The 27,816-nt window shown below is 44.7% G+C and overlaps 1 protein-coding gene across 1 annotated transcript; it reads left to right on the top strand.

Annotated features, from left to right (window-relative positions):
* The first annotated feature begins 1,460 nt into the window (after positions 1–1,460).
* Positions 1,461–23,657, top strand: JHY (junctional cadherin complex regulator). The gene is made up of 8 exons (XM_083368896.1): positions 1,461–1,545; positions 3,254–3,708; positions 7,785–8,292; positions 17,069–17,745; positions 18,467–18,764; positions 20,749–20,829; positions 21,494–21,619; positions 23,236–23,657. Exons 2-8 carry the CDS (start codon positions 3,386–3,388, stop codon positions 23,437–23,439), a joined length of 2,217 nt encoding a protein of 738 aa, XP_083225022.1. The 5' UTR covers positions 1,461–1,545; positions 3,254–3,385; the 3' UTR covers positions 23,440–23,657.
* The last annotated feature ends 4,159 nt before the right edge of the window (positions 23,658–27,816 follow it).

The following is a 27,816-nucleotide window of genomic DNA, read 5'->3' as shown; positions in this document are numbered from 1 at the left end:
GTAACCCTAACCCAGGGGTAGACAACCGTGGCTCTTTTATGACTTCAATTCTGGGAATTGAAGTCCACGAGTCATAAAAGACCCAAGGTTGCCTACCCTTGCCCTAACCCTAAAATTAAAGCACATCCAAGCAGTAGAAATCAAGATAACCAGGAGAGGGCAGCAGTTTGGGGATAAAATTTCCCCCTGCTTGTCCTGTGGAGGTTTGCAACCTATCTTATATATTAATTGGAGCTCAATTTTCATCAAAACCACTTTCTTTGGGGAAAAAGGATTCGCTTCAAATGTGCCAAATGAAGAAAGGAGGCCTGCCATAAGAAAGGCCTTGTAGATTTGATTTAAAAAAAAATTATCAGAAATAGCATCGTTGGATTAAATTTCCCTGTAAAATCCCTCCCTCCCTTACTTACCTTCCTTCCTTATGTTCTTATTCCTTCCTTCCTCCCTAAAATATTTGTAGTTCAGGGTTGAACTGTTGCAAACCTTGGTGCTCTCTGAGCTTGGTTGTTTTCTTGCAGACGTTTCATCACCAAACTGAATAACATCATCAGCCCTTCCTTCCCTCCCATCTTCCTTCCCTTCTTCCTTAAAGGTAAAGGTTCCCCTGCACATGCGTGCTAGTCGTTTCCGACTCTAGGGGCCGGTGCTCATCTCCGTTTCAAAGCCGAAGAGCCGGTCCTTGTCCGAGGACGTCTCCGTGGTCATGTGGCCGGCATGACTAGACGCCAAAGGCGCACGGAACGCTGTTACCTTCCCACCATAGTGGTCCCTATTTTTCTACTTGCATTTTTACGTGCTTTCGAACTGCTAGGTTGGCAGGAGCTGGGACGAGTAACAGGCGCTCACTCTGCTACGCGGCACTCGGGATTCGACCCGCCAAACTGCCGACCTTCTGATCGACAAGCTCAGCGTCCTAACCCACTGAACCACCGCGTCCCTTTTCCTTCCTTCCTTCCTCATGCTCTATTCCAAGGGTAGGCAACCTCGGCTCTTTTATGACTCATGGACTTCAACTCCCAGAATTCCTGCTGACTCAGGAATTCTGGGAGTTGAAGTCCATGAGTCCTAAAAGAGCCGAGGTTGCCTTCCCTCCCTTCTTCCTTCCTTCCTTCCTTCTCCCCACCCTCCTTCCCTTTCCCTTCTCCCTCCCTCCTCCTCTCTCTTATCTTTCTCCTCCCTCCCTCCCTCCTCATAAAATTAGAAAGCTGCCAATCTGCTTTAATCCTAAACTTTTTGGTTTTGAAAAAGCAAAGCAAAGCAAAGCAAAGCAAAGCAAAGCAAAGCAAAGCAAAGCAAAGCAAAGCAAAGCAAAGCAAAGCAAACAGACTTGGGCGATACCATTCTCCCGGCGCCCAAGGCGGAAACTCAAGAACGCTGCTTCCCCCTCTCCCCCCCCTCTCTTGCGGACAGTTGGTTCGCGCCGAGCAGGGGCGGCGCGGCGCGTGCATCTGGATACCGTTGCTAGGAGGGCGCCACGCCGGTGGCTTAGCGGGGGCTGCGGAAGCTCGCTCTGTGAATAGCCCGCAGCGCTGCGGCTGGTGGAAGGTACGGAGCTTCTGTCAGGGGGGCGAAGCCGGGGTGGGGTGGGGGGGAGACGGCCGGGGCTCGGTCTGGGGGTGCACGGGGGGTGTGTGGCTGGCTGGGAAGGAGGGATGCAAGCCGCGTCGCCCGCCCTGATGAAAGGCGTGGTTCAACAGGGGCAGCTGGACTCTGCTTCCCCTGTTGGATTCCTGCCTTGCAGGGGCCCAGATGCCCTGCTGTGCCCCTTTTCCAAAAAGGAGGCCCGAAAGGATTGCCTCTTCCACCCGCCTTTCTTTGCACCACTGACCGGGTGGACCAGAGGTCTTCAAACATGGCCCTTTTATGACTTGTGGACTTCAACTCCCAGAATTCCTCAGCCAGCAAAGCTGGCTGAGGAATTCTGGGAGTTGAAGTCCACAAGTCATAAAAGGGCCAAGTTTGAAGACCCCTGGGGTGGACACTTACATATTTGGGGGTGAGAGAGATTTCTTGCAAAGGCTGAAAAAAAGCATTTTTATTTTTATTTTTTTTTCTCCTCCTCCTCCTCCTCCATTGGGTGCCCTCCAGATGCAATGCCGGACCTCTTCCCAGGTTGGGGAAAAGGTGCCATCCCGGGAGGGTGCAGATACAAAAAGTTCAACTCGGAGCCCAAATTCGACAATTCTGTATCTCGTAGGCGCAAAGCAAGCCATCGCCGCTCGCCGTGTCCCGGGTCTGTCAGGGGAACGATACAGGTGATCCTCGACTTACAACAGCCCGTTTAGTGACCGTTCAAAGTTAACATGGCACTGACAAATGGGACTTATGGCCGCGTTTCACAGTTACGACCTATGCAGCATCCCCGTGGTCATGGGATCAAAATTCAGACGCTGGGCAATTGACTCATAGTTACGACGGTTGCTGAGCCCCGGGGGGGGTCACGTGATCCCCTTTTGCGACTTTCTGACAAGCAAAGTCCATGGGCAAGCCGGATTCACTTAACAACCAGATTACTAACATATCAAACTGCAGGGATTCACTTGGCGAGAAAGGTCATCAAATGGGGCAAAGCCCACTTGACAAATGTCTCCCTTAGCGACAGAAATTTTGCGCTCAATTGTGTCGTATGTCGAGGACTACCTGTATTGGGATGGCGAAAGATTATGCAGAAGGATGCACGTTCACACCCACACAAGATGCACGCAAACTGCAGTTGTGCCCTGGAAGGCACGATGATAAACCTATCAGAAAGGATAGGTATTGATCCATATCGCTGAGTTAATTTGATTGAAAGATTGATTGATTAGGTATTCATCAATAAGGTATTTCATTATTATTTGATTAATGACTAGGTATTGACCCAAAACAGTTGTTTAATTATTATTTGATTAATTGATTAGTTATAAACCATAACATTTGTTTAATTATTTGATTTTATTGACCCATGACAGTCATTTAAATATTATTCGATGGATTAAATACTGACTCATAATAGTTATTTAGTTCTTACTGGATGGATGGATTAATGGATTCATTCAGTCAGTCAATCAATCAGTCAATCATCAGTTTATATAACTGCCTTCTCAGCTCTCTGACCCTATCAGATTTCTCCAGGATCCGTTTATCTTTTACACTTTCGGAAGAAATGCAGAATACATTTTTAAACTCCACAGTCCTTCGAAAGCCAGAATTTTGGCATTCGGAAGGTTTGTCAATTTTTCATGTGTTCTAATATTTTGATATTTACTCTCAGGGCGCATACAGTGAAAACAACCCAAGAATTAAAGGCGAGAACTCATTGGAAGCAATTCTGAAAATACGGTTGGTTTTGCAGAAAACTAGGGCGGATATCCTTTAAGCTTGACCGTTTTTGGAGAGGGGGAAGATGAACATCAACAGCCCAACACCGAAAGGCTTGACCGAAGCACACCGCCGTTACTCTTTCTTGCAAACTGCCTCGGAAGGACTGGATCAGAACGAGTCAGATTCGGAAAGCCTTGCTGAGGAGGCCCAGTACCAGTGGGAATTGCAGAGACAGATCTGTGAAACTCAAGAACGGGTCAGTTGGGCCTATGGAGAAGAGGCAGATGACAGCATGGACAAGGACAGCCTGGAAGACATACGCCTGAGCGAAGAAGAGTCCGATGGAGAGGAAACACAGAGGCAGAACGAGGAGCAGGATGAAAGAAGAAATCCGGACAATGAAGGGTAAATAAGGTCCTTTGTAACATCTGGTGAAGTTGGGTTTTTCCATCTCCGTAGAATAAATCTCTTGAGCCCACCATCTGAAGGTGGGTTCCGACAAAGCAGTGTCTCTCCTGTGTTGTTTGTTTCTCTTTTTGGGCTGATTGGGCCCATTCATAGGACTACAAATAGTCCTCGAGTTACAACTGTTTGTTTAGTGAGCATTCAAAGTTACAACGGCACTGGAAAAAGTGACTTACGACTGATTTCCACACATACAACCTTTGCGGCATCCTTCACGGTCAGGTGATCAAAATCCAGATGCTTGGCAACTTCTCGTATTTACCGGTATGTCACTTGCCGTGTCCCAAAGTCACCCAATCCCCTTTTGCGACCGTGGCCGAGCTTTGAAACTGGCCTTAAAACAGCTCAGAGAGGCAGTCCTCGGCTTACAGCAGGTCATTTAGTGACTGTTCAAAGTTACAGTGGCCCTGAAAAAAAGGGACTTAATGACCGTTTTTCAGAGTTACGACCTTTGAAGGCTCCCCGCGATCGCCTGATCAAAATTCAGACGTTGGGCAACCGGTTCATCCTTAACGACCATTGCTGTGTCCCAAAGCCGTGGGATCCCCTTTTGCGACCTTTTGACAAGCAAAATCAGTGGGGCAGGCCAGATCCACTTAACAACCGGGCTACTAACTTAACAACTGCAGGGATTCACTTGGCGAGACAGGTCGTAAAATGGGGCAAAACCCGCTTAACAACTCTCTTGCGTAGCAAGATAAATTTGGGGCTCAACTGTGTGTAGTGAGACCTCTTTCGCACTGGCTGATTCTTCTGTCGGAGGCAGAACTGACAGCCTGTTTTTATTCCAAAGAATCATGATTTTAAGCCCTAGGATTTTTAAGATCTGTCCTGAGCTATTTTCATTTCCCCTTCTCCCTTTATTCTTCTCTCTTTCTTTCCAGTGAAAGCTTCGGATGCAAAGACTGTCATGCTGCCGGTGTTTGAGATCTGCCCTTGGAGCCTTAGCAATTTGTGTGTGTGTGTGTGTGTGTGTAATAAATACAGGTAGCTCTCGTTCAGTGACTGGCTTGTTTTGCGACTGCAGCGACGAAGGTGATAAAAAAAAGGGGGCTGTATGATCGATCAATCCTGGCCTTTACAACCTTCGCAAGTCTGCAAAGCAAAGGAAAGCTGAGGTCAGGTCATAAGCCTAGTCATGGCGTTCACTTACTGATCACTTTGCTTAACGACCGAGTTGCTGGTCACTAAACAAGAACTGGCTGTAATTTTAAATGCGGACAGGAATGGATTGCTACAGACAGCTATTTCTCCTTTTTTCCTAAGCCAGTTGTCCATTTCAGGCAGATAAAACCCACTTGGCTAATTCTGAACCTTTGCAGTACCAGCTGTCTTTTAATTCACCGATTTGTATGTTTGCCTTATATTTAATCCTGCTTTTGTATTGATGTTATTCTCTGTTTTTCATCATTGGCCAGTCTCATAGAAGAGCATTTTCTTCATCCTCTGGTTGAAAAAAAAATGCAGATAATCATTTTAGAAGCAGTTAGCTGAATAAATGGCAAGTTAATGGCTATAAATTTCATTGATTTCAAATAACATACAGAGGGCTGCCATGTTCAAGAGATCTTAGACTGTATCACTCTGGAAAAGATTATTATTTTGAAGGATTTGTGGGGGGGAAAGCACCAATGGACCGGTTGTCTCTTTTTTATTCAATAACTGCCTAAGTGCAAAATTAAAACATTCCTCACTTGTTCCGAGAGCCGCATTAACTTTCCTCTTCTGTGCAAATAGAAAATTGGATTTGTTCTGCTCATTGGAGCGTTAATGCCACATAAATGCCAAATAATGGCGGTTTTCAAAGGATTAAATTAAGCCCGAATTGAAAAATGATAAACATGTTCCATTTAATGCCCTGCTTGGAGACAAACATCGCAAAGAGAGAAAAGGGGACTCATTATGAACAGCACGCTTCCCATATGCCTCTCCGATGGGCAAAGTGGGGAGCTATTGAATGGTTTTTATCGCAAGCAGGAAAGGATGCTAATTGTTTGAAGAGCAGGGCCTGCATTGGGTAGAGCAGGCAGGAAGGATCCTGATCTTGCCTTTCAGGGAAAATTTAATTTGATGCGTTTCCAAATTAGCGCACTGCTAATTCAGATGGAGTCCATTAAGGCGAACTTGTCTAATGTATTATCTATCTATCTATCTATCTATCTATCTATCTATCTATCTATCTATCTATCTATATCTAGCACTCTCTCTCTCTCACTTTATATCTATCTATCTCTCTTTGTATCTATATCTATCTACTGTATCTCTAGCTATCTCTCTCCCTATCTCTCCCTTTATCTCTATCTATCTTTATCTATCTACTGTATCTTATCTATCTATCTATCTATCTTTAGCTCTCTATCTAGCTCTCTCTCTCTCTCACTTTATATCTATCTATCTCTTTGTATCTATATCTATCTACTGTATCTCTCTAGCTATCTCTCTCCCTATCTCTCCCTTTATCTTTATCTATCTACTATATCTATCTATCTACCTATCTAATTTATCTTTGTATCTATCTATCTTTCTATCATCCATCTATCTATCTATCTATCTATCTATCTATCTCTATCTAGCGCTCTCTCTCTCTCTCACTTTATATCTATCTATCTCTCTTTGTATCTATCTATCTATCTACTGTATCTCTAGCTATCTCTCTCCCTAACTCTCCCTTTATCTCTATCTATCTTTATCTATCTACTGTATCTTATCTATCTATCTATCTATCTATCTATCTATCTATCTATCTATCTATCTTTAGCTCTCTCTCTTTAGCTATCTCTCTCCCTATCTCTCCCTTTATCTTTATCTATCTACTATATCTATCTATCTACCTATCTAATTTATCTTTGTATCTATCTTTCTATCATCTATCTATCTATCTATCTATCTATCTATCTATCTATCTATCTATCTATCTATCAGTCTATCTTTTACTGGCCACCCATCTTACCGCAGGGTAATGTGTTTATGATATCCACACTCACTAGCAACTTCAGAAAAGGGACCAGTCATCCTTTTTTATACAGGTAGCCCTCGACTTACAACAGTTCATATAGTGACCGTTCAAAGTTACAACGGCATTGAAAAATGTGACTTATCACTATTTTTCAGACTTACGACCTTTGCAGCCTCCCCACGATCATGTGATCAAAATTTGGCCGCTTGTCAACCAGTTCACACCTATGACCCGGCTCACACTTGTGTCCCAAGGTTGTGTAATCATCTTCTGCAACCTCCTGACGAGCAAAGTCCCTGGATTGCTGGGTGCCGTGCACCCAAATTTTGATCCCATGACCATGGGGATGTTGCGACGCTTCTAAGGGGGAGGAAGTGCAGAACTGTACAAGTAGTCCTTGACTTACAACCATTTGTTTAGTGACAGTTCGAATGCAGCTTGTGACTGGTCCTCGCACTTACGACCATCACAACATTCCCCATGGACATAGGATCAGAATTCAGGAGCTTGTGAAGCAGGTGGTTGCAGCATCTCCCGTGTTCACCATTTGCAGCTTTCCCAGCCAGCTTCCGACAAGCAAAGTCAATGGTGGAAGCCAGATTCGCTTAATGACTGCACTGCTCATTTAACAACTGCAATGATTCACTTAACAACCATGGTTAAAAAAACGGGGTGGTGGGGTGGTAAAATCAGCTGTGAGTCTCTTCACAACCAGCCTTGCTTAGCCATGGAAATTCCAATCCCAATTGTGGCCGTAAACTGAGGACTATCTATAAAACGGCATTCTGATCAGGACAAACAAAATGTCGCCCTTTCGCCTCCCTTGAGGAAGCCCCCTTCGATCTCTCCTAACTGGCATGACTTATTAATGAATATATTATTGATTTATTAAATTTGTTTGCTGCCCAGCTCGCCACAAGGCGACTCTGGGCGGCTCCCTACGTGAATTATTATTCTGGGACAATTAATAAGACGATTCAGATTTTGAAAGCCGTTAAAAACCGCGACCCTCTTGGCTCAACTTTTACATTTCTTCCTTCGCCCCTTGCTTTGCATTTAGCTCTCAGGGCAGCATGGTGGACAAGTATTCCGAGCTGCGCTACGATCCCAATTGGAAAGACAGTCAGAAAGGAAAAAGCTTTCTCAAATTAGAAGAGTCCCATCGGGAGAAACTCCAAAACTTCAGCCTGGCTTCCCTTAACCGGGCCTGCACTCCTTCCCAGGCTAGGCTCCTCTCTGAAAACTGCCAGTTCCACGAAAGTCCTCGAAATATCTCCTCGGCGATGGATGGAGAATTTTGGAAGCCTTCTGGTGACGAAGCTGGAGACGGCAAAGGTAGACCTTCCAGGCTAGAGAAGAAAGGAAGAAGAACGGGCGTTATCTACCATTATGGCAGCCATGACAGTTTGACCAGCTCTGGCTGCAGGGTTCATTTCAAAGAACCGAAAGCCAGATCTGAAAAAGACTTCATCGAGAAGAACAAACACACGCTGGGGATAGCCACCCAGCAGAACAATTCCTACCTTCGGCTCCACGGCAAGAAGCAGAGGGAAGGGTCTCAGGAGAAGGTAATTGTGGTAAGATTGTTTTAATTAGAAAAACGGAGCGGGGGGGGGGGGACGGGCATCCTCCTGCTAAAAGCAGAGCATTAACTTCCTTTGATTGACCAGAATGCTTCTGGGTCCCGTAGACTTGAAAATAATTTTTTTAAAAAAAAAATGGGGGGAGGTGGCTATTGCATAGGACTTTTTTTAGATTTTCTCTAAAAAAAATCTGCAAAGTCAAAAATTAAATTTAAGTCCTGGAGTGGGGGTGGAGAGAGGATCTTGGAAGTCAAGAGGTGGGGAAGATTTTCCCTGTTTGCTTTATCATCACTGGGCGTGCTGGTAGGGGATCCGTTTGCAAATGCTCGCAGCGAGCTTCCCAGTTTTCAGACATGCTATCCAGGTAAAAGAGGTGACCTAGTCTGCTTCACAGTTAGTCTTCCATCTTGCGTAAGGAGTCCGAGATGAAGCCGGGGGGGGGGGGGGTGTTGTGCTGCTGAATAGCGCAGGTGCTTCTTTTTTTAAGGCTGGCAAATATAAAATCACAGTAAGCACAGATCAGGCTGGAGTGTATGGTTTCAGGGGAAGCTGGCAATTTCTTCCCCCAACTTAAAATTCCAAAAACCTTGTTTATGTTGAGAGCGCGTGGTAGGTATACTCACAGAAAGGCTCCCTTTGAGAGGTCTTTCTTAGTAACAAACTAGAAAAAAAGAAAAAGAGAGAGAGGGAGGAAGGAAAAGAGAGAAAGAAAGAAAGAGAGAAAAGGAGGAAAGGAAGGAAGGAAAAAGAAAAAGAAGAAAGAAGAAAAAGAGAAAGAAAGAAAGAAAGAAAGAAAGAAAGAAAGAAAGAAAGAAAGAAAGAAAGAAAGAAAGAAAGAAAGGACTGCTATATGGCTAAAACGATTGGGTGGAGGGGGAGGAATGAAGTCTTGAGTTTCTTATACAGTAATAAAGTAGGATAAAAATATGTTATTGCCACCCAGTCACTTGTTAGGGAAGATGGACGGCAGAAAAATTTAATGAAGAAATAAAATAGTATATAAATAAATACGTCACTTAGGCTACCCTTTCCCTACCCACCCACCCACCCCCCTCTCTCATACTTTAGTTTGTTGCCCTTGGCTAGAAATTATCCTTCCATCCAAAAGGGGGGGGCATAGATACCCTCTCTTTTTAATTTCCAAGAACGGTCTGGGAACCTCTGTGAGGCCAGGGGCATTTTGGGGGAAAATCAGGACCTGATAAGAAGCTGGTGTCTTGCAGCCTTCTGGCTTTCCGTGGATTTATTGGAAAAAATAAAATAAAATCAGTAGGGCGCATGAAACCAGGTGGGGTTGAGACTTGAGATACCGCCGAGCATCTCGGCGCCCGCAATCACCGCGTTGCCGACTTCTGCCTGAAGACAAGGCGCCCTCAAGACAACAACTCTGCACTGCACAAAAAGCAACGCTCGCTCGGCTAAAGCATCTTTCAGCCTTTGGGGAAGAGCCTTCTATTAGCGCTCTCCCATTATGACGGCTACGGCCCCGTCCTTAAATGGGTGCACACCTGCGCTAGGCAGTCTAAACCTGGCTGGAAGCGAAACGTCCCCTTAATTCCCATCGCATTTTTCTCAAGCATCGGCTTCTTTTGGGCAGGATTGCCTGATTCTCTAAGAATCCGAGGATGAGGATGAGTTTCTTTGAGAAAGGAGCTGCGCTCCGACCCAGTTGCTTTCCTTCTAAAACCCCCTATCCCCTTTACTTCAAAGCCAGAAACATAATGTACATTTTTTTAATGGCTCTAGACTAAGGCACTCAGGCTTTCTCGGCCACTGCGCCTTACCTCCGTGTAAACACCTCATCAAGATTGCCCGGGCTTCCACAATAGCAGCCAAATGCAATTCAAGAACCCAGAGCCTTTGAAGTCCCCTTCCAGAGGCCGGTTTGCTGGTCCGGGATAATGACATCTCATGATTGCCAGCCTTTGTTGTCTCTCTCTTTTTTTTTCTCCAGCAGGGAAGCAATTACGGGCCTCAATTTAGTAGAAGAGACATTACACAGCTTACGATGCTCAAAATGCAATTTCATTTGATCATTTTCTCAATTTGATTGGCATTAGTAGAACAGTTTGGGGGGGGGAACAAAATTGCGGGTCGAAGTTGTGCCCCTGTCTTCTTTTCAAAGAGCTAATGCAGAAGTATGCTCTACCAGCCGGGCACACAACGGCTGAGTTGCGCAAGAAGCACAAACATGTTTTGGTTTGTTGTTGTTTTTTCCCTTCCTCTCCCTAGCTGTAAACCTCTCCTGGAAAAGTTCAAATCTTCATCCTGGGTTTTTTGCTTTCCTCTGTGTTGCAACCGATTGGCTCAGTTGTTAATTAACATTTGGATCAATGCAGCTCGATGGGAGGGTTGTTTCTAGGCCCATAGACGCGCTTAAAAAAAAAAGTCGCAACGTTGGATTTTGCTCGGTTTCATATTTGCAAAGGGTGCCCCTTGGGCACATCGTCGTCCATTTGAGATCTTGGCACATTATGAAGACTTCCTAGCTGGAGAGACACATTACATCACACTTAATCAAAATGTGTTAGTAAATACAGCATGCTGGTTGCATTCAGCCAATATGGATAATAAACGTAGGCTCTTGTGCAAAGGCAGCCAACTGTGATTTGTTTCATACGGCATTTTTTACACAAACTTTGCTCCAGCATGTGTGTGAAATGACTGAACGTTTAGAAAGAGCTCTGTTTTGCTCTGTTATTCCAAGGGGAGCTGTCCCCAACTAGACTTCTCCATCCATACGTTTCTGTTGCTATGGACGTGAGACATGGCCCCAGACATTATTGAAATTTATTTCGTTAGTATTTATCATCCACAATGTTCCGTAGCCTACACCATACTTTCATGCTCATTTCGGATAATGCATTAAATTTCTGAATTCTTCATGGTCCAAAATCTCCGATTATCTTCTTCTGAACCTTGACATCGTCACTTGAGGCTCTTCCTGGGATACACAATCCACAGAGTTTAGGTATAAAACAAGATATTTTAGCAACGGCTTCTGGTTTCTATAATGTTTGCCTGGTGCCATTTTTCAGGCACAGTGCCAAGCAAAGATTTTAGAGTTTGCCCAAGGTCTTCAAATTCACTTTTATTTTAGTGTCTTGATTGTATCATTTGCCTGATTTTCAGCTATAGTTTTAGCTCAACAAGGACGCTGTGCAAGTCTACCGCATTTAATTCTAAGTGGGTTTTTTTTGTTCATTGGCCAGTTAACCCTACATATGATGCCATTGATGAGGTGAGGCCAAAACTAAGAAACATTTCTTTGTCACAGTCAATAACTTAGGACCCAATCTTCAAAGTTAGCTTGCTGACTTTTCTTTATTCTAAGTACTAAGCTTTTTACCAGCTTACAGGAAAAGAAAACTCACCCATCAGAGCCTCTTAAACCCTAACATTTGAAGAGCGCAAAGAAGATCTACCACAGAAGGCAAAATACGAATCGTAAACAGGATCCAATTCTCACGAACATGGATTGCTCAGCTTTGAAGCTGGCTTTAAAACTGCTCACGCTATCTTTTTAAAGTTGTATTTTGGGGTTAAAGCCATCTAGAATCTCCTAATCAGTGTACAGTTTACGTGTGGACACAGACTGGTGGCACACGGTAAAATAAAGGAAAATAGAAATAAATGGGACACTCACACACAGCCCCAAACAAGTCCAGTACATCTGTGTGCTCAAATGGCCACATCTGTATTTCCTTTTCACATTTTATTTTATTTTACCAGCAGCTTGATCCATCCAAGCAGCGCAATAATGGCCTTACTCCAACAGCTGCTGGATACACAGGACTCGGCATAAGAGTCACTACAGACAAGCATTAATCACTAGAGAAAAGGTCCAGCTAACAAGTTATCGTCTTGCCACCTGGAATCGAGGTTCCCCGGGGCTAAACCTTTCACTAAAACATTCTGCTCTATATGTGACTTTAATAAGTACCATTAAGCAGTTACTCTGAGTGCATATTCTCCAACCCCAATGCCGGTGTGGTTAACAAAGAAGGCCTAGGGCGAAGGCCGGATAAAATAGAGGCGGTCAATGCAGGCAAAGATTAAATGGATGCTGGAAGGCTTTGTGTCCTACCCCTGGGAGATCCCCATCTCACCTCATGAGGAGTATTGCCTGAAGCCTTAACTGGAAGTTGACGAAGCTTTAACTTCAAAAACACACCCACCGCAACCAGAACCACAAAATCTCTTTCAGCTTTGATGGCGCTTTCCGAGGGCCAGGAGGATTCCTAACCTTGGGACAGAGACCGATCCAGCAGACCAGCTGCTGGAGTGGAAGACCAGGGTGAAAGACTTCTTCTATCCATCTAGAGCAGGGGTAGGCAACCTTGGCTCTTTTATGACTCGTGGACTTCAACTCCCAGAATTCCTGAGCCAGCATGACTCAGCTTGGAAACCTCTCTTTTCCCTGAGCATGGCTGGCTCAGGAATTCTGGAAGTTGAAGTCCATGAGTCATAAAAGAGCCAAGGTTGCCTACCCCTGATCTAGAGCATCATCTGAACTTTCTACTGATGACCATGGTCAAAACACGGGTTTTTCTTCCTACCACAGAAGAGGACAATCTCTGACAGTCCTGAAATCCAGTTGCTCTGACTTCCACCTCCCCAGGCTACCTTCTATGCTTTTTTACCACCCTCATTCCCCCTCCCCGCCAAAAGCATTAAATTAATCAAATTCAATGATGGAATGGCCTCACTGGTGTTACCAAATCCGCTCTTAGCCTATCTAGCTCAGCTTCTGACTTTCTGCGAAGCACGCTAACACTTATCTTGGGATGACGGGAACACGGATTTGCTATTTCCGGATTTGATTTGGTTGGATCCTTTGCTGGAAATAAATGGTACACCAAGTTCAAGATTCCGGTTGGCTGTCCACGAGCGCTGCGGTAACACTCCCCCAAAATGGACAGAGCAGAACCAAAGATGGAATACGCCAGATTCAACCAGGAGTTGTGGAGAAAGGATTCCTCTCAAGGCATTCCTACAGGAGAAGACGCTGGTCAACGGCGCGGAAATTAGGCAAAGCTTCCTTTCTAAGTTCCCTGTCTCCAAATTGTGTGGTGCATCTGTAAGCCCAGGCCAGGCTTCCAGTGTGGGTAGACTCGACCCCAGGATGGCCTTTGGCAAGGGGTCAGATGGAACTTGGGAACCATGTTCTACATGCTCTCCCTTCTCTTCTTTCTCCCGTTAAGTCCAAGTCCCGGTACAGTTCTATTGATGCAAGAAGTTTCAATTAAGGGAAGACCTTCTTGGACTGATTTCCCCCCCCCCCTCCTAACTGTTGTTTTGAAGCATTGTGCTGAGCTGAAGGCCGCCAGTGAACAGTCCTCGGGCTTAAAGAGATGGACCACTTACCAAGCATGTCCTTAGATTTGTTCAGTTCAAATAAAATCTCATTTGCTTTTTTTTTCATGAAGCAGAGGTTTTCCGCTTCTGATGTCTGTAACGAAGACAAGTTGGTAATCTCACAAATGTTTCTCTTCAGAAAAGAAGAGCATATACCATGAGATGACAAAACATGGCACACTGATTATAACTAGCCGGAGGTCAAAGTTGAATCTGGGGCTAGAAGAGATCCTTGCCCCTAGCTCAGGTGCTACCAAAATCAAGACCCAAATAAAACCCCTGTCTGGTCTCAGATACAAATCCCTGAGATTTCAAGGGTTGGTTTGCTTTCCACAAAAAAAAAAACCTGTTGCCTTCTGTTGGTTCAAGGTTTGCACCAAAGTTTGTGTGGTGGGTTGAGGACTAAGGTAAAGGTAAAGGTTCCCCCGCACATACGTGCTAGTCGTTTCCAACTCTAGGAGCCGGTGCTCATCTCCGTTTCAAAGCCAAAGAGCCAGCGTTTGTCCAAGGATGTCTCCGTGGTCATGTGGCCGGCATGACTAGACGCCAAAGGCGCACGGAACGCTGTTACCTTCCCACCGGAGTGGTCCCTATTTTTCTACTTGAATTTTTACGTGCTTTCGAACTGCTAGGTTGGCAGAAGCTGGGACGAGTAACAGGCGCTCACTCTACTACGCAGCACTCGGGATTTGACCCGCCAAACTGCCGACCTTCTGATCGACAAGCTCAGCCTCCTAACCCACTCAGCCACCGCGTCCCGGGGTTGAGGACTACACTCCAAAAATAAGTAGGAACAAACCCTGCTTTTGCAGGGTAAATTTTGGCATGTTAAGGAGTGCAATTGGAGCCAGCAGCCCCTGCAAGTCTTTAAGGAACCCATTTTGTGTCTGGATACCTCCCAAAAATGCAATGAAAAGGCTGGAAAAAAAATTGACCTCATTCTAGTTATGGGAAGGGAACTCTGGACGACCGAAGTAGAATTGGCAGAGGGATACTTTTTGTACCTCTGTCCAGAGAGATGATTTAACCATGGCTTGTTGAGTAAACCATGCTGAATTGGAGGCACATCCTGGTTTCCACGCATAGGCAGTCCTTGACTTACAACAGTTCATTTAGTGACCGCTCAAAGTTACAACGGCACGAGGAAAAAAAGGACTTACCAGCGTTTTTCACACTTACGAGCTTTGTAGGAGCCCCATGATCACATGATCAAAATTCAGATGCCTGGCAACTGGTTCGTACTTGTGACCGTTGCTGTGTGCCAAAGTCACGTGATCCCCTTTTGCCACCTTCTGACATGCAAAAATCAACGGGGGAAGCCAGATTCACTTAACAACCCGATTACTAACTTATCAACCGCAGCGATTCACTTAAGAGCTGATGGGAAGAGAGGTCGTAAAGGGGGCAAAATTCGCTTCACGAACGTCTCACGTAGCAACCTAAATTTGGGGCTCAATTGTCGAGAACTGCCTGGGCGTGTAACACCGCCACCCCAAGATAGTGCAGGACAGGATTGCAAAGGGAAGGCAGAAGAGAAAAACAGTCGTCCTGCTTTATGACCGGAAACTCGCGAATGCTGTAAATAGACTTTCTCTCTTTTTTGAAAAGAAAAAAAAAGTTACAAACCGCAAACCTCTCTCTTCTGTTAGGCACAAATTTAAGAAGAAAAAAAAATAAGAAGACCCGTCTTGGGGAAAGAGGGCAGAAGAATTTACTGTTGCTTACTCTCCGTTCTATTCTAAGATTTAAACTCATTTGATTTGGCCAAAAGGATTAATCCATCTCATGACTAGATTGCTGTTTTCTTCCCCGTGTCTCGAACCTTACCTCTACCTAGCGTTGAATTCAGTTGGGTTAGATTGTGCTGGGTTGAGTTGGGTTGGGTTGCATTGCATTAGAAAGAGAGCCAGGAAGCTAAATCCACACAGTTCTCTCCTGCTTTATGACTGGAAACTCATGGACGCTGTAAATAGACTTTCTCTCTTTTTTAAAAAAAAAAAACAAATTTACAAACCGCAAACCTCTCTATTCTGTTATGCATAAATTTAAGAAGGGGAAAAAAATTAAGAATACCCGTCTTACATAAAGAGAGACTCTTGGGGAAAGAGGGCACAAGAATTCACATAACAACAGAGATGTTGTGCCCAATGGTGGTTGTAAATTGAGGACTATCTGAAGCTTCATTTGCATTGACTTCACACACTAAGCAAACCCCAAACAAATAGAATGATAGCTTAGCAGGTTGGGTGAATCACGCTACGATAACACGCCATTGTATAATCCAGACACTGTTTTACTCCATGCACTGAAGGCAAACGCAATGTTACAGAATATTTTTCCCCTTGAACAGATTTCCAAAACAGAGTTTAGAGAGAGTCTCCCTTGTTTCAGATTCAAAACCCCTGATTTTATTCCTGGTTACAAACAGGCTCTTCTGCTAGGAATGTTCTCCTTCAAAGACCGAGCTTCTTAGCTTAGACAGCTAAAGCAAGCAAACATTTCTTAATCACCTCAAGAATAAAATCCTATTAGGGCCGGAGAGATGTTCTGAGGGTTGGTATCAAAATCCCCTAAACCCAAGTCCTCCTAATTAAGTGAAGTATATGATGTCAACCAGTTTGCAAAAAGACTACTTTCAGGGCTTATATAAACACCTGCATAGGGCTCAGAAGTGGAGCATTTAAATTAAAGGTGTTTATTGTGCTAAAGCATGGGGCTTTTCTCCCCGTCAGTCATTTTATATTTCTCTTCTCTGAAATTCAAATGCTTTTTGGAGCACCCAGCTTTTTCTCTCTAGCCCACTCGGTTCAGTCTGTCTCCTTGGCTTATTGTAAGAATAAAATACCATCCATAGTCTACTCAAAGTTTCCTGTCTTTTTATAGCAATAGCACTTAGACTTATAGACAACTTCCTAGTGCTTTCCAGCCTTCTCAAAGCGGTTTATAGAGTCAGCACGTTGCCCCCAACAATCGGGGTCCTCATTTTACCGACCTCACAAGGATGGAAGGCTGAGTCAACCTGGAGCCAGTCAGGATCAAACTGCTGGCAGTGGGCAGAGTCAGCCTGCAATACTGCATTCTAACCACTGTGTCACCAAAGGGAGGAAGGAAGGAAGGAAGGCAATAGCAGACTTATATACCGCTTCATAGTGCCTTACAGCCCTCTCTAAGTGGTTTACAGAGTCAGCATATTTGTCCCCAAACAATCTGGGTCCTCATTTTACTGACCTCAGAAGGATGGAAGGCTGAGTCAACCTTGAGCCCGATCAAGATTGTGTGACTTAGTTCACCTCTCCCTCCTCCGCCAGGCTGCGAAGGTTGGGGACCGCTGTCTTAGGACATGCTTTTTACCCAACCAACTTAGAACAGAATCTAAGTTTCCCATGTGATTGACTCCTTTTAGGCTCACCAGTCTGCATGCAGGTCTCCGACGGATGGCGTGAGCTCCAGCCAAGCTGCGTCCCTGAAAGAAGTGACCCCCTTAAGCAAGCCTTCCACCCAACATCCCTTGGGAACCCAGGTGGAACTAAGAAGCCAGCCCAGCAGTGGTAACAATCTGTTAGAACCTGAGAATGTTTGTCCAGATTCCATTGCTTACCGAGAAACATCCAAGGTGGAGCAGGACACCAGATGTGCTCTGCATGGTGAGTTCTATCCACCTGCCTGCCTTTCCATTGCAGATCACTCCAGTGAAAACAGCCCTCTGTTCTCTGCCCAGGCTCCTTACCTTCTCCAGCACCATGCCAAGAAACGGTCCACGAATTTAACCTTTGCTGGGAAACCTCTTCAGCGGAGTTCCTACCACAACTTTCCAGGGTTTCCTTCACCATGTGCAGGTGAAAAGTGCCAAGCCGGCCTTGAAAACATCTCTGGACTCCATCACCCATACTTCTACAGGTGTACTGTTTCAGAGCCTTTCCCCTGTCATGGCAAGCGCTGGAATCCATTAGGGCACAAGCGTGTTTCCTATGCTCACAACGTTGGCCAGAAAGAGTCGGTAAACGGAGCGGTTGCATCTTGGGAACCCTGCCACATTTCTACAGAAGAGATCCCTAACAACTATGCTTTTGATTACTCAGGGTAAAGATAATGTTTTATGAATGCTGTTTTAAGACGTACTCAGTGAGATGATCTATTGACACCTGCTTGTTTTATTGGTCCACCCGTTCAGCCAAGGTCAGTGTAGCCAAGGCTTTCTGGACAAGGTCAGTATAGCCGAGGCTTTCTGGAAAAATAGAGTTCTGAGATGAAGAATGGGTGGGAAGCGGCCATACAGGTGTTTGGGGAGCAGTTCTGGCTGGAAAGGCAGGAAGAGGAAACGGCTGGAGACATTTCAGGTAGCTTCAGGTGGTTGACAATGGGAATGGTGCTCCATGAGCGATGATTACAGGAAGGGATACATTAGGACAGGGGTCTCCAACCTTGCCAACTTGAAGACTTGTGGACCTCATCTCCCAGGCTGGGGAATTCTGGGAGTTGAAGTCCACAGGTCTTCAAGTTGCCAAGGTTGGAGACCCCTGCCTTGGAATACAAGGCAAAGAAGTCAGAATACGAAGGATATTGAAAAATATACATAGGCAGGATCCAAAGATAGACTGGAAACTAGAGACGGGGTTGGAAGAGAGGACTTGTCCGGTGGGAACACCGCCACCATTGGATCATTTGGGTTGCCGGGTTCTGAAGGGGTGCACGTGGACAAGGGGGACTGCATTGTAAGCTGCTCACAAAAGTTGGTCCCTTTTCATTGCTTCCGTGTCTTTTTTTCCCCGGCACTCCTCTTGACTTGCCCTTGTCACTTGAGGTCATCACAGCCACCTGCTCCTCGCCCGGTGAAAAGAACCCTTTCCCCCACGGCACGGCTCATCCAGGCAGTAGAACGGCATCACCGAGAACTCTCTCAGCTGGCGGATGACCACCTCGCTAGGAATCAGCTGGCTAGCATGTTTCCCCCCATAATCCAGAGAGGGGAGAGCGACTCGCAGCTCCACCTGGAGAGCGGCGAAGAGACCCAGCCCGTCCTCAGCCGCAGCAATTCCGAGGGCTACTTGCTCCAGATGGAAAAGCAAAAGGAGAGGAGAGGAAAGAAAGGGAATCGGAAGGTGAGCAAAGAGAGAGTAACAAACGGAGCAAGCCAGGGAGGCGCGTCAGTCTTTCTCTTGTGTTGCATAACCGCGGCGACCTTGTAGATCAGGGGGTCTTCAAACTTGGCCCTTTCGTGACTTGTGGACTTCAGCTCCCAGAAGCACGCCTGGCTGCGGAATTCTGGGAGTTGAAGTCCACAAGTCACGAAAGGGCCAAGTTTGAAGACCCCTGACTTAGAACATCACCCGTCAATAGCCAGAGCAAGTCCCAGACCTATAGCTTCACTGACCCCAATCAACACAATTACTTCAGATGATATCCATGGATCAAACAAACTCCACCCACACAGCAATTGGTTACTTCCAGTTGCAGAGCTTATTTAGAACACACCGATAATAAAAGCAAGCAAGCTCGACACAGGGAAAATAAAAAGGGAAGAGTTAGGAGGCATCACCGTGTGCCTGGCTGAGGAATTCTGGGAGTTGAAGTCCACAAGTCATGAAAGGGCCAAGTTTGAAGACACCCCCCCCCCCAGTTGTAGATATCGCAAGAGTTTCTGATTGTCGGTGGTTTTGCAGAATGAACAGTAAATATATATGTAGAAAATATATAGATGGAGAAAAGACCTCGGGAGAGGGGTCAAAGGCTGTTGCTGCCTTGGCGCAATGGTCAGATAAGAGGAGGCGTCACCTTCGGCTGCATGACGGCAGGGTTGAGAAAGAGGCTCAGAAGGGACCCTCGGCAATTTCTCAGGCTGCAAAAATAGACGGCGGGAGGTGTGTGCTTTCAAGGAGCCCTTGATGCATTCTCTGAGCTTGGGGGTTTTCTTGCAGCCACTGCATTACCCAAACTTGCTCGCACAGATGAGGTTAACTAGTTTGGGTAATGAAACAGCTGCAGGAAAACTCAGAGCGAAAACCAAGGCGAGCCCTCACATCCTCCTTTATTTGTACTCTTTGGGACTGCTATATTGTTTTAATGTAGCCTTATAATATGAAAGGGACGCGGTGGCTCAGTGGGTTAGGACGCTGAGCTTGTTGATCAGAAGGTCGGCAGTTTGGTGGGTCGAATCCCGAGTTTTGCGTAACAGAGTGAGCGCCTGTTACTCGTCCCAGCTTCTGCCAACCTAGCAGTTCGAAAGCAGGTAAAAATGCAAGTAAAAAAATAGGGACCACTCCGGTGGGAAGGTAACAGCATTCCGTGCGCCTTTGGCATCTAGTCATGCCGGCCACATGACCACGGAGACGTCCTCGGACAAGCGCTGGCTCTTTGGCTTTGAAACGGAGATGAGCACAGGTCCCTAGAGATGGAAACGACTAGCACGCATGTGCGGGGGAACCTTTACCTTTACCTATAATATGAAAGCCAGCCGGGTGAGTCTGGACCAGCCTCACACTCTCTCAGCCCAGCCCAGCCCACCGAGCTGTTGTGTAAGAGGAAGAAGTTATGTTGGATATGTTTGTCTCCTTGAGATGATAGTTAGACAGACAGACATTAGGTTGGCTCATTAGATTGAGATCAGGAGGAGATCGAAAGCTCCTCTAGGTTTTGAACAAGCTACATTTCCCCACGATGAGTGAGATCCTGAGTGCTTCAGCCTGTAGTCTGTTTAAACTGTTGTGAATAAGAACAAGCCAAGATCAAGGTGTAGAATTCTAGTTAGTGTTTAAAGAAATCTCAGTTCCCTCAGCTTGGCGGCCACAGAGAACACTGATTACTTTAAAAACAAAGCAAATACTTAATAGTGGTAATTTCCTTATTGCAGCTCAAGAGAAGGGAGGGCAGGTGTGCGAGCCTCCAATTACACACATAATAAGAAAGCTACCATTTCCCATCATGTCTAAGGTGGCCCTTGATCTTGGTTCTGCAGGCACAGAAACATCCGGCTTGTGACGTTCCTCGTCCAATGATTCTCCCTCTGTTTTGTGTGCTCTTCCTGTAGTTGATTCTTTCTCGGTCCCCATTATTTCTTTCAAAACTTCACGCAACTTCTTTGTTCAGGGCTCCAGGGCAAAAGGTTACGTGAAGATGGACGTGAGGCTGGGTGGCCTTGGACCTGACTACGAAACCGTCAAGGAAAAAGTAAGAGGAGTGGCATTTGTGAATATCTTCTTCTTTCGTTGTGTCCGTCCTGCAGAACTTCACAAATGAAGGGTTTGGGGCTGCGTTACCAAATTAAAATCAGGAAGAAGGGAACAGGCAAAGAATCTCTGATAGCAGTGATGCTGCTGCCTACTTTGGTAATGAAATGTCTGCTAGAAAACCGTCAAGCTTGGAGGGCGTCAAGGACCCCACAATCTCTCATACTATTAGTGAAGAATAGTACAACGTTGGTTCAATCCATCTGTCTAATTTGCAAGAAATTCAGGAAAAGAGAGACAGTGCCCCAGTCGAAGATCTACCAGCTCAGGCAAACAAGCTAACAGTAAATCATAGCCTAACCAAGGAATCCTCATATTCGCACGCTACCTTTTCTTTAAGAAATTCAGGGGAGAATCGCTCATAAAATCTCGCCTGGCTAAAAAGCTTTGTCTTGCATAGCAAGAGTCTATAACATCTGGGGTTCTCCCCCCCCCCCTGTTTAGAATCCACCCCATCCACCTGCCACACTTCCTTCTAAAGGTCACATTTGAACTTTTCGACTCGTTTGAGATAGGCATCCGTGCAAATTGAACGCTTTAAATAAAATACATTAAACACTTGTCTCCAGCCTGCCCTTGAAATCCTCCTCTTTGTCCTTTGACAGTCAGAAAAGATGAAGCACCAAAAAGTATATGCCAAGCAAGTAAACGAACAAAATCTGAAGAACATCTCAAGTGCACGGAAACCTCAGCTGAAAACGGAGGAAAAATCAGTGGTCTCAAGGCAGAAGGTAAGAAAACCAGCAGAGCAACGTGGCCAGCAGGAGACTGTCTGGAGCAGCGTTTCTCCATCTTGGCACCTCAAAGATGTGTGGACATCCCAACTCCCAGAATTCCCCGTGCTGGTTGGGGAATCCTGTGAGTTGACGTCCACCCTTCATCAAATTGCCAAGTCTGAGAAATAGTGGTCTTCAAGGACCAAGGCTGAGCTTTCTCGTGAATGATCAAAATCCCCCTGGTTCTCTGTCTCGACATGAATCACCTGGGTTTCGATCGCTTTCCTCACCAAACTTGTGTGTGATCCAGACATAGTTCCTTTCTTCCTCGTGATAATTTTTTTACAATTTCTCTAGTTTTAACCTTCTGGGTTGAAATCGTAAGGGAGCGTGATTTCAAAAATCTTGCTGAATTTCCACTTATGACGGAAGGGGCATGTATGTACCTTCCGACATGATTATATAACAAGCCTACCAGCTCAAAAGGTTGCCAACTGGATGCCAATTCACTAAGAACAAGTCCTACCAAATGTATGAGTGGAGCAGCAGGAGATTGGAGTCTCCTACAGCAGGGCTTTTCAACCATTGTACCACTTTTAGGATATGGCAACATCTGGGTACCACCAGGCGCCTAGCAAGGTGTCCAAAACTTGATGACAAAAAAAGGAAAAAAGTGATAAATATGAATCAGTTACCAAGCATCTGAATGTAAATCACAAGACCCTGGAGATGCTGCAACATTCCAGCTGATTGGTGCTTCTTCAGGACTCAGCATAAGCACCAGGATCAGCGCCGAGCTCCAGCTGGAGCCAGGCGCTGATCCTGGCGCTTCCACTGAGCCCTGACAGCCCTGCAGCTCCAGCCGTCTCTCGCTCAGGCTTGTGTGGTGCTGCCAGTGGTTCAGCTCATTCTCTTCCCCCGCTACCACTTTTCTAGGATGGTCGCGTACCACCTGCCAGGTGCCAATGTACCACAGGTGATACCCTTACCACTGGTTGAAAAGCCCTGTCCTACAGTGATCTCAGTGGTAAGAGAAGGCAGAGAAGTTATAAACTTTCCCTTGCTATGAGTACAGAGAACCAAATAATTTTGTTACTCCTTCTTTATATCCATTGTGCAACTTGTAAAGCAGATAGGAGTAGCACTTAGACTTCTATACCACTCCATAGTGCTTTACAGCCCTCCTTAAGCGGTTTACAGAGTCAGCATATTGTCCCCGTCCCCCCCCCCCAACAATCTGGGTCCTCATTTTACTGACTGCGGAAGGATGGAAGGCTGAGTCAACCCTGAGCCCCATCAGGATCGAACTCCTGGCAGTGGGCAGAGTTAATCTGCAATACTGCACTCTAACCACTGCACCACCATGGCTCTATTTACTTGCTAGTTATATGTCTTCTTAAATTTTTCCCTTCTGGTCCATTTTTTTCCTACCATGGTTTTATTCTAAGTTGAAATCTGGAATTTGAGCTCGTTGAAAAGAAAAAAAAATCAGGGTTGTTTTGTTCTTTAGTTGGGGGAAGAATCTGTGGAGATGCTGACGTGAAGGAACCTACTGCTTCTTTCTTGGAAATGGACCGGGCTTAGAGATTTTTCAGACCAACTCTTGTGGCCTTGTTTCCTTGCTTCCGTAGGCCCTTGAATACGCCAAGACAATTCCCAAACCTCGGCTTTTTGTGTCAAGATCGTCAGAGCAAGAGTCCAAAGAGGAGAAAAACCTGGCGCGGACTTTAAACGGAGAGAATCTTCCTCCCATCTCCTCTCTGGAATCCCTGCAAAACAGGCACGAGAAGGAGAAGCAGGTGGTTGCTGCGTTCAAAACACTCCATATTGTCTGACGAGGAAGCCCCGTATATCCCCGTCGGCCTTCGGGGTTGCAGGAACACCACCACGAGCTCTTCTGCTCCTCCGTTCTCTTCTCTCCATGTTTACTTGTGGTCCGGGAGGACAAGCCGATGAGTTTCATGAACTTCTGCAAGATCTGGGATGTTTTTCATGAGTTGCCTTCACCCTTAACTTATTTTTGTTGGGATTTTATTGTTGATGATTAAAACATTGAGTGGACGATGATCTAGAAGCGATCTCTCTGTTTTCCGTCCCTCCATTCCAGGGCTTCCTTCCAAAAAAAACAAAAAAAACCCAAACCTTTGGATGGTTTAAGGGCCAGCTTAAATCAAGGATCTAGATGTAGAATCTAAAGGACTGCCATGCCATGGGTCTGCCCTTGAGGACCACCTAGAAACTTCAGCTGATCCAGAATGCAGAAGCACACACAGTAATGGGGGTCCCCGAGGGGTGCCTGTGTAACATCTCTGTGCACAAGCTGCACTGGCTTCCGCTTTCCTTTTATGACCTACCTTGCTGCCACTGTTAAGTGAATCACTGCAGCTGTTAACTTAGCAACACGGTTGTTAAGTGAACCTGGCTTCCCCATGCACTTGGCTTATCAGAAGGTGGCAAAAGGGGAGCACGCGACCCCGGGACACTGCGACCACCGTCAATGTGAACCAGTTGCCAAGCACCTCAATGTTGATCACGTGACCCTGGGGCTGCTGCAATGGTCCTAAGTGCGAAAAACGGTCCTAAGTCCCTTCTTCCGGTGCCCTTGTAACTTTGAATAGTCACTAAATGCACTGTTGTGGTTGTTGTTGTTGTTGTTAGTTGCGAAGTCATGTCCGACCCATCGCGACCCTATGGACAATGTTCCTCCAGGCTTTCCTGTCCTCTGCCATCTTCTGGAGTCCATTTAAGCTCAGCACTGTTGTAAGGATTACATTAAGGGAAGTTTAGTGTGTTGCCCTGCCCGGCTTACAACCAAGTGGACGTTAATCAAATCTTTTGCCACGTGCTTGGTTTGGCCACGAGTTTAGACCATTTTCATTGAGATCGCAGAACAATTTAATTTAATAATAATTATTTTTTTTATTTTTTATTTTATTTTATTTTTTAAGAAGGGACCGGACAGCCATTTGTCTGAAATGGTATAGGGATTCCTGCCTGAGCAGGGGGTTGGACTAGATGACCTCCAAGGTCCCTTCCAACATCATCATCATCATTATCATTATTATTATTATTATTATTATTATTATTATTATTATTATTATTATTATTATTATTATTATTATTATTATTATTATTATAAAAAACCATTGTCCAACTCCTGGTCCTTCTCTGCCTGTTTCTCTGTGATTCTCACTTTAGTCTCCCAAAACGCAGCTTGTAAAATCTGTACGTCTGGATTGCTGCGATTCAGCGCTGATCCTTTCGGATAATAAACAACGAAGCGACCGAAATGGCACGACTTTGAAGTATTTCTGCTGAGCTCCCTCACCTTGCTGTTTTTCTGACTAAAAATGATTTAATACAAAGCTCGAGAACCTAATTTTTAATGCAACCTTTAGAGGGATATCAAAGAACTGTTTATTCATTGCCTAATATTTTAATTAGGTGATACTCTCAATTTAACCCATTATACATACACACATACACACACACACACCAATACCTCTTTGATGAGTAGCCTCGTCCATGTTTAGCCGCAGATGCTGGAAATAATGAATGCTGGACCTTTTTGATTTAATGAGTATTTCTACCTTTCCAATCTGACTCTTTGTACCTATTATTATTATTATTATTTCCCCGAGCCATAGAATTGAGTTAATTGAAGGACTCTCTTACCACCATATATTAAGGGGTCTAAATTAGCATTTCCTTTTCTGATTTTTTTTTAAATGCAAGCGGCTTTTTTTGCTTTGATCAGAGGATTTAGTTGAAGGAGCCTCAGTCTCCTGAAAATGAGCTGATGGGCTTATTATTAGGATAAAATGCAAATATAGCCATGTGTTGGACAATGCTTAATGTCTTAATTGCTCACCTCCAGTGTCTGACATGCCTTCTGTATCAACCTGGAGGGCAGGACCATCTTTAAAAAGTTACGGATAAAGCTTTTTGCTTGAGAAGGAATTTCTGTTATAAACTTTTGGATCCAGGCTGAGGGTAAAACATATGACACCAAAAAAAAATCGTATCAGAATTTTAAAAATCCTATACATTTTATGATTTTCCTGACAGGATAGGTTGAGGAAAAAAGGATAGTCTGAAAATATTGGAATATAAATCAGAGGTGTGGAATTTTGATTAGATGAGGATTCCCCCTGACTTGGGAGTAATGGACCAAGAGATGAATTCCAGAATGGAGCCAAGCCAGAACAAAAGTTCTATTAGAAATATTAATTAAATGGATAACAGTGGATTGATCTTAGATATGACCCTCCCAGTTGCATAATTAATTAAGCCTAATCTGTATTTTTCTCTCCAGACAAATTGAATGGAACCGAATCCTCTTTTGAATGTCTCTTCATACCAGACCTTAGTACTGATGTTATCATCATTTGTAGAATTTAGGAGAACACAGAGAGGACTTTATGACATTTTATGTCCACCATGGAGGCCTCATAGAGTTTACCTCTTTCTAAAATTGATGGGAGACTAGAAACATTTAGGCTCTGGAAGACACCAGGTTGAAAAAGTTTGGTAGAAGAATTAAAAAAGTATGAAGGAAGAGATGAGGTCTATCGAGAATGTGTTCATATGAATACGAGGTGGGTGTAAATACTGTAGCAGCTAATTCTTCCTCTGAAAGCTTCTATATCAATGAGTTCTTAGTAGCTTGAAGGACTGTGGACTTCAACTCCCAGAATTCTGCTGGCCATGGAATTTTGGGACTTGAAGTCCACATATCTTAAAAGTTGGTGACATTCAGAAACACGGTTCTGTAGTAAGAAAAAGATTGCTCAGGTACAATATAAACAGTGGTAAGGGATGTTAAGTATTTCACAACTCACTACAGACAATATCTGTTTATCTCTGTTGAACCTATATTTTTGAGGCCAGCATGAGGCCAGGCTGACCAGAAACACTGGTGTAGTTTTTGTGCATGCATACCTTGGTCAAATTGATTCCTGGATAAGTCCATGCAGTTTACTTGCGAAAGTTTGGGGGCGTTTTTTTTTTTTTTTTGCCTCCTCCCTAGAGCTAAGAGAAAGAAATCAGCCAACGATCACACAGCTGGTTTCATGCCTATAGAGGGGCTAGAATTCACAGCCTCCTATTTTCTAGTCTGATGTCTTAATCACTACATCTGACTGGGTCTCAGGTTTACATTAATTTCAGGAATTGATGCCTTAAAGTACCATCCATTCCATGTCCAAAGTCCAAAGCACTTCTTCCAATAAATTTATGAAGCATACATGAACCTTGGGGTACAAGAATAGGGACCTCAACTGAAGGCATAATACAGTTTAATTCAGTCTTTTTCCCCTCTAGAAATAGCTGCAAGTGAACTAATCATACTAATTAGTTGGCAAGCTCAGCAATCTGCTTACATTTGCAGATTAGTTAAACCAGGGCTACCACATCTGGGCTGCAGAAACCCAGATAACCAGTAGATGGCAATAGAGATACAGAAAACTCTAAATCTTTTCCGCCATCTAGTGGTACCTGAATATTTTGAATCTCCATTCTAGTAAAAGTTCCTCAGCAGTGAGATATTTCCTTTCTTCCTCCCTCCCTCCCTTCCATACATTTCTTTGCAAATTTACTTTAAAACATTTAAAGAATAACTTCATTTTTTTGATGTACTTCATGTCCAATCTCGTTACAGGCACTCTCATTGAAAATCAATTTGTGTATGCTTTGTTTAGAGATCTGCTGCCAAAAAAAAAACTGTTCACATGTTTAGCCATGTAAATATCTTTGACCAATTAAGCTCTCTGATTAATGGGATAAACTTCACTGCCCTTGCAGAAAAAAAAACCTCAGGAAAATTTCCATTTGCCGAATCTCCCAGGTTGGAAGTATGAAAACTCAAAAAGTCAACAAGGTTTCAAATCAAAACTCAGACTGTAATCCAGGATTGCTTAATTTAAGCACACTCAGATGGAGCTCGCTTCAGATTCTGCAATGCATCCATCATATGTGATTCTGATACAGCAATGAAGAGATTTCCAAGGAGACAAATCAGCCAACTTCTGGCTTTTTTTCACCATTTCTAATTTGTTTTATTTCCATCAGGAGGCCTTAAAACCGCCAAATTGTGTGCATTTGCATGTGCGGACAACCAAGGAGATTGTGGTCATTTATCTTTGCTGCAGATGGCAAATTTCAGTCTTCGGATGGGGATTGGAGATGGAGCCATTGAAAGTCCCGAAGAGTGA

This window comes from Vipera ursinii, assembly GCF_947247035.1.
Source record: "Vipera ursinii genome assembly, chromosome: 8".
NCBI classification, from domain to species: domain Eukaryota; kingdom Metazoa; phylum Chordata; class Lepidosauria; order Squamata; family Viperidae; genus Vipera; species Vipera ursinii.
This window is presented reverse-complemented; position numbering and strand designations above follow the sequence as displayed.

Coding starts and splice junctions, on each gene's coding strand:
- JHY (XM_083368896.1), top strand. CDS start 3,386: ATGAACATCAACAGCCCAACACCGAAAGGCTTGACCGAAGCACACCGC. Junction 17,746..18,466: donor TATGCTTTTGATTACTCAGG/GTAAAGATAATG, acceptor TTGTCACTTGAG/GTCATCACAGCCACCTGCTC. Junction 21,620..23,235: donor CAGTGGTCTCAAGGCAGAAG/GTAAGAAAACCA, acceptor TTGCTTCCGTAG/GCCCTTGAATACGCCAAGAC.